At 44.2% G+C, this 7,448-nt stretch overlaps 1 protein-coding gene across 1 annotated transcript; it reads right to left on the bottom strand.

Annotated features, from left to right (window-relative positions):
• Positions 1–364: 364 nt before the first annotated feature.
• Positions 365–6,922, bottom strand: LOC144137574 (uncharacterized). The gene is made up of 4 exons (XM_077669497.1): positions 6,322–6,922; positions 4,443–4,582; positions 3,506–3,634; positions 365–2,658 (listed from the first exon to the last, which is right to left on the bottom strand). The coding sequence occupies exons 1-4, from the start codon at positions 6,617–6,619 to the stop codon at positions 682–684; spliced, it is 2,544 nt and encodes an 847-aa protein (XP_077525623.1). The 5' UTR covers positions 6,620–6,922; the 3' UTR covers positions 365–681.
• Between the last annotated feature and the right edge of the window lie 526 nt (positions 6,923–7,448).

The raw sequence follows: 7,448 nt of genomic DNA, 5'->3' as shown, positions 1-7,448 counted from the left end.
TAAAATGAGATATTTGCATCTAAGTTTGGTGCCTATTCCTTTTATAGCGGGAAGAATGATAAAATAAACAATGAAAGCTACAAACATAAACTTAAAAGCACCAGTGCTAACGGGACGCACAATGCTGGCCGAAGCTGCGGAGCCGTCGAGCACAATGGGCTTGTCTGACACGACACTGTTAACTGGCATAAGCTACATTGCCACTTACGTAACTCTGTTTGTCGAGCATAACCAGTGTTTCACGAAACGATTACTATGAACTGTACAAAAATAAGCCAGGTACACATCCGGTCAAAAACAAAGCGAGTGTGGACAGCTGTCTTTGCGCGGTATCATTGTGCCACATAGAAACGTGGACGGTAAATAAAGACAACAAATGACACGTCTCGCCGTTTGCAGCAAGCTTAGTCAACACACACTTTTGTTTTAGGAACCTACCCTACATATGCATCGCTGATGTCGCGAAACATGCAATGCACCGGGAGAAAATTTAGACTTAAATTGTTTAATTTCTCAGTGAATAAGGCATTGTTTGCTGCCTGACAAGTGCTGGAGGCACTGTAAAACACCAAATCTTTCACAACTTGTATTTTGCTTTCATGGCCTTTTGAGTGCAAAGCATTTTGTGGACAACTTGGAAAGAGTTCATATACCACTCGCAAGTCAGCTAAGGATAGTGCACTATAGGCGTTTCCGCTTTGGAAGGGGTTTCAAAGATGAGCATCCTTTGGTTGGTGAGCCTCGAATTTGAAGACCTGAACTGTGTGGCACACATTCAGCTAACCTACGAAACGCTGATTCAACCATTTTCTTGGTGTCCAACAGTGCATCAACGTCATGACAGTAATGAAGAAGGGAGCTGCACTTTTCCCATTCTTCAGCTATGGCTTTTCGCAGCACTGATGCTGCCGGATTTCCTAGAGCTTCTCTCTCGGAATGCAGAGCCTGCTGAGGGGCCTCAAAAACAGGCAGCTCTACGAGATCAAGAACATCAGAGGATGTATCTGATGGTGGACAGCTGCCCAAAGTAATTTCGGGCCGATTACGGTAACTATCTGGGAGAGATGCAAACGACCACCCACTAATGTGCTTAAAAACAGCACAGAAGTGCTTGCATGGGTATTTGTGCTTGGCAAAGTCAGGGCAAGTGCACAGAGGCTTGCAGAACTCAACTGTGTGCGCTTCATCGTCGTCTCTTTCCGACTGAACAGCAAACGCACCTTCAGTAGGCAGTTCCCTAATGTCAGAGCGTGTATACTCCTCTGCATTTACAAGCCGCCTGAGCATGTGCCTAATAAAGCTGTGGGGCCGGTTGTGAAGAAATGCGGGGACAGCGTCGTTGTACTGTCTGTACAGTGATGACTGCCTCATTGTCGACTCGTGGAACTTTTTCTCGTTGTCAGGAAGGTAGCCACAAACAACTGCTGCGATCAGAGACGTCAGTGACCGCTTTCCACTCGCACTTTTGACATAGTGGGCCTTGAGCACCCTGTTTTGGGCTTCAATGCCGTTATTTGTCGTTAGAACAACGTCAAATTCAAGTCTATGAAACATTACCCACAGCTCCTTCACACCTAGCCACACCGTTTCAAAGTAGCTGCGAAATTTTTCGTTGTTCCAGTACTCTGAGCTAACTAGGTCTTTAAGTGCCTTCTCAAACTCGCCCTCATTTAAAGCACTGCCCAGGCGTTTCATTAGCTGCAGGGCATGCTCTGGATGAGAAATGTTATTTTCTTTTCTTCGGAGCCACCTTTGCCATGCCTGTATTCTGTGAAAATCACAGATCGTTACCCTGCTGTTCACAAACACCTGCCGGATGGCACTGATTTCGGCATTGCTATAGTCCACCATCCAGTACTGTGGGGAAAAGTTGTTGCCCCACTGTTTGAAAATGTTCAGGGCTTCAGCAATGCAGAAAGATGTTTCAAACTGCACTATAAAAGTGCCAGCAGCTGCGTACCCTGATGGTGTCTTGACAACCAGAAGAAACAAAGGCAACGCATAATCACTCGTTTTGTGCGTTGCATCTAAACATACAACTGCACTGCCGTACTTTAAGAGCATGGTGTTCATAAACTTGGACTGAAAACAGAAAAGCAGCGTTTCCTCACACTCACTGGCGACAACTTCTTCCACATTCTCCGATTCAGTACTGGTTACGCAGCTGCGTGCCCTGTATGGGCGGTAGAGGACAAAGCTGTCTGGTTGCTCGCTGCTGATTTTTTTAACTAAGTCGCCAGCATTCTCTTGGTCTATCGTGCTGAAGCGGTCTTTCCTCAGGACTGCCTGAATGTGGTTGCTCACATCTCTGTTTGTAGGGTAGAATGCCCTGCTACTGGTATCAGGCTTTTCTTTTCCTGAGAAAAGCACATCACGCACATAGTAAAGAAGGCACTTTTTCACATCTGGCACAGATGTAATTCCTTCCCTCACAAGCATTTCAATCCTCTCCGCAATGTCCTTGTTTACACCCTGGCTGAAGGCTTCAATTTCATCGAAACCATGATTGCAATGAGAGTCCAAGTCAGCAACTGCAACGTATACCCTGCATTCAGTGCTTACTGCCTGCTTTGCTTGCAGTGCCTCGTTCAGCTGTCTGGCCTTGTCCGACTTGAGCCTCTCTTTCTTATTTCGGCCGCATGGCTGTGGTATGTCCGCCTGAAAATTAGGCATTACGGATTATAACGTATACCTCAATCACAATGGCTTTCATCTCATGGGCACTGGGCTATGAATGCAAAAAAGATTACATAATGTGCTAGCACTATTCAGTCAGTAGAAGTTAAGTTTCTCAGATTACTATAGAAGCCTGCAGCAAAATGTTTTTTTTTTCAGAGAACTTGTAAGAGCCATTTACATTATTGCAGAGGTAAAGGTAGCCGTGCTGACCAACAAAACTAATAAGTGAAATCAACATATCATTCAAATAGAAGGTGTAAACTAGACTGCAATAACAGTAAAAAAATGGTGTTTAAAACAGTTATGACGACATGCTATGAAACACAGTTATGTATGAAATGGGTATAATACATGTTATCTGGAACAATTTGCAAGTGATGAAATGTAATGCAACAGATGCTGAGAAATTTTAGCTCTTGTGCAGCTGGATCCAATTAGGAGAATTGCATCATAAAGAAACTTTGATAACTAGCATCTTAAGGAAGCTATAAAATTCATTGAGCAAGGAACAAATGATTGCACTATGCACAATTATTTGGAAATGAACATTTTAGGCACCTCATAATGTATAAAAAACTGTGACATTTACTTACTTGTAGGCTGTGTATGTGCAGCTCTTAACCAAGCTTTTACATCTCATTCTGAGAGATTAGTTATATAAAAATGCTTGCACCTAACTTTCCTTGTTCAGATCCAAACAATGGGCAAGTAACCGTTACAAGTCGAACTTATGAAAGCAAACATTGAAAGAGAAAAAAGATAGTTGTGTGTGAAAGATCGAAACACCTCAGCTGAAATTTTTACACCAACAATTGCACACAATTACCTTGAAGTCGGGATAAAGTTCTACATGCTTGAAATGTAGGGTTGCTGTGCACCCTTTTTTCTTTGTCCCTTGGAGCAGGATTCTCTTCTTCTGGAAGACTTCTTTAGGCCAGTCTGTAGCTGTTGAGCCCTGTAAATTCAAGAGAGAGATATGTTTTTATTCGTGATGCACTAATGTGGCAAAGAACCAGTACCCAAATATGTTCAGTGTGGCATCCTGTGACCTAGTGCACAAAAAAAAAAGGGAGCAAAGGCTTCAATGCACCCAAAGATTTTTTTTTTACTTTTTCGTTAGCGCAACTTGGACACGTAAGCACTCTACGATTTAGTGAATGTGAAAGCATTAGTGCTCAATTGCTTCCCAATAAATATGCCAGTATTGTGGGCACTGCCATTGTGTGGTGGATCACTGGTGACCTGTGCACCAGTGGGTAAGCTTGGTGAAATCACATACTCATTCATATCGTCCTTTTTTCTTTTTGCGTTTGTGCCAACTGCTGCTACACTAGCCCAATGCAAAGAACCGACATGTCCAAACCAACGCGACTGCTCTCCGTCTTCCCTGTTGAAACCCCTCTGACTTTTAAAAGCAGCCTGCTACCTTGTTCATGCGGCAACAAGCGACAAGAGAACCGATTTTGTACATGGTTTTGCCGTTTTGCTGCCTCGGTAAACCAAGCTTACACACAAAAGGGTGAATGTGGGAACAACGCTGGAGTAGCAAAGCATTTATGCCAAGTTGAACATGAAAGCCTTAGACTGGTGGCGAGGTGGTAGGCAGTCGTGGGTATGGCTTGTTGTGACTACTTGTTACTCGAAAAGTCATGCCACTGAGTTCACTTGTTTTGTTTCACCATGTATGAATTAGGCTTTGAGTGGAACCGGCACAAATGAGGGTGCAGGAAATTTTCACATTCATTAGTATGTAATATACATGCCTTGTCCTTTTGCTGCTCAGTTTTCTTGTAGTATTCCACTCCAAAGATGCATACTTTAGCAGTTTGCTTGACCACACGGAATGGTATGTTGTCAACTGATATTCGACGGCCACAGTGAATCGTAGAGAAAACCACGTTGCCTGAAAAGAAAGAGCAAAATAGTTTTTAAAAGCCTCATTTTGTGTTTATGAGAAAACAACCTCTCACTTTGAAGTAACGAGCGAGTACTTCGATAAGGCTAATAAATTATATTTTAAGCTCTCTAAAAGTAAAAAAGCTATGTAAAAGTAAGTGCCGATATGTTAAATAATGTGTAGTCTCTAAAAGGGGACACGTTAACGTTGAAAATTGTGCATGGTATTAGCCAAACAGTTTGCTCATTCTTACCCTTCAAACAGTCTTACCCTAGACTATTTATGAAAAGTTTATGAAATCAATCAATCAATCAATCAAACTTTATTTCAGGAATGTATACATTTACATGAATAAAATGTTACAGTACAGAGGAGGTCCCGAAGTTAGAAGACCCTTCATTTAAACGTAGCTAGTGTCTATGGAGTTTTGACGGGACCCATAATGAAAATTAAATTGTTACATCTGAGGGAACTTTAACCCAATATTTTGAGTTACGTCTGCAGACGTAACCTGAAAATGAAATTGGAGTTGCGTCCGACATGTTCCACTGTAAAAATTTTAGAGCCATGGCAGGGAACCAGAAACGGAAATTAAAGTGTCGATGTGGTCAAGTGAAAACAAAAAAGTTAACGGCTTGCGGAGCCAAAGTACAGTTACGTGCTATGCTACAATTAAAAAAAATGCGTATGTTGCTGCTTTACGTCTGTGCATCATCAACAAATTATTGTTGAAACCTGACCCTTCTGTGCGTTTCACGTCAGTTGGCAATTAAAGAAAAATTTTCTGCAGTATGTGCGTTCTAATTTTATATACATACATACATATATATGTAATTTTTTTAATCGAAGTTTAGAACATTTGTTTATATGAATGCACATGTACTTCTTGCTATATTGAACACAAAAGAAAAGCATAGTTCTTTTGGCGGGCAGCTCTTGCCGAGATTGATTGATTGATTGTGCAGTTTAACCAAGGGTTTAACGTGCTGAAGTTACAGCTGGACTATGAGGCGTGGATTAGTGGAGGGCTCGGGATTATTTTTGACCAGCTGTGGATGTTTAGTTAGTTTAGATTACAAAGGGCGTCGACTCTACTAATTTAGAACGTCAATTTAATTTCAGTTTCGGGTTCCGCTGGTCGGGGATGCATTCACTGTGAATTACGCGTCTGATACACGCACAGCCGCCGATTTTTTAATAATGTCGCGCGAGCATCGACCGGCGGGTCGATCAGCGCTTTATCAGGGTAGAAGGCTGCGAAATGAGCGAGAATATAGATGCAGTTCGCATGCGCTTAACGGACCTGCAAGTGCAGTTGTCTGCTAGGGTGTCCGTACGTTCCCGCAAGTGCGGCACAACCCCTTCCCGCTTGTGTAATCAGCCGCCTATCTGTATTGGCGTGAACAATTAACGTGCACGATAAATCGCTGTCAGCACCCGGCAATGAAGACAGCCGCTTGATTACCAGCGAGAAGGGGTTGTGTCGTGATTGTGCGAACAGCCTAGCAGCTACGACATGCAGTTGCACTGGCGGGAGCGGTCTGCGGATGCGAACTGTGATCGTTCAGCCGCTTACGTATACCTTGGCGCTGATCGAACCACTCGCCGGCTTTACGTAACCCAAAACATTCAATGGTAAAAGCTCCGTCGCGTGAAACTCTACTTTGCATTTTGGGTTTCGTCGGACCTACTTTAAACTGCGGCAATTGTACTAGGCCAGAGGCAAGTCCATGAATTATGCTTACCTTTGCGCGAGTTGCTGACTTCTTTTGACGTTCGCACGGAGTACTTAACGTTCACAGCAGCCAAGGACCTTTCAAAATGCTGAACCTCATCATTTGACTTCAAGTAGCCATGCCAGTAGCCGTCTTCTTGATGCAGCCCTTGCAAGTACTTCTCCAAAACAATTTTCTGCCGATCAGCAGAGTCGCTCATCGTTGCATGTCGTCGAAGACCAGCGTGCAAATGCGAGTTCTTGCGGTGGACTGAACGTGCGCGTTCTGTGCTCCGGTATACGGAAGGACCACACAAGAGCAAAAACATTTTTGTGTTCACTTTATTTTGAGGGATTCCTTTCCAGAAAGTAAACCATCACCACATGTGAAAGCTCCATGCGCGTGCGTTGTGCCGAGCGCTTTTAGCTATGAACAGGACGGGAGAAACATAACCAACACCACATGTGAGCCTCGAAGGAGCATGGAGAGCCAGATGCAGGAACAGGTAAGGTTAATAACTACCACATGTGGGCGTCACCTTCCCGGCGCGCAAGGCCAGCCGCGCGCTCGGAACGATCGACCGCCACGCACGAACGCGACGCCCGAAACCACGAAACAACGGAAACAAGAAAAAAAAAAGAAAAAAAAAAACTCTCTCTCTCTCTCTCTTTTTCTCACTCCCTCGCTCGCTCTGGACAGTTAGTCACCTGACAAACCGTCACGTGACTTTTTGTCGACGTCACGACCTCTGCGATCACGTGACAGGAGCAAGAGGGGGTGTAGGGGCGATCGTCTGTGAAATGAGGCTCACCCCACAGCGACGGTGGCTGCCATGATGGAATGCGTTGGTTACTAGGTGAATACCGACTACTGCCGCCAACTCTAGTAGGCAAAAAGGCAGCGGGCAACGCTGTGAGGGTGGCATCATGTCAGCGCCCGGGTGTAGCACGGTTTCAATGCACGGGCTGGCCGGGCAGCTTTTGCTCTAGAGTCAGTAGTATTAACCATAGAGTTTCTTACAATATAACTAGAGGGGAAACTGGCGCTGCGATCGTACGCCTCAATGGGCGTGATGGGAAATTGTGGATTCGGATTGGCGCTTGATGGCTCGTGGAACTTGTTATGGATTGCAGGCAGTTTCGTTTTCGTTTTTGATT

This window comes from Haemaphysalis longicornis, unplaced genomic scaffold (genome assembly GCF_048455015.1).
Source record: "Haemaphysalis longicornis isolate Haplotype H1 unplaced genomic scaffold, Haemaphysalis longicornis Haplotype H1 scaffold_409, whole genome shotgun sequence".
Taxonomy (NCBI): domain Eukaryota; kingdom Metazoa; phylum Arthropoda; class Arachnida; order Ixodida; family Ixodidae; genus Haemaphysalis; species Haemaphysalis longicornis.
This window is presented reverse-complemented; position numbering and strand designations above follow the sequence as displayed.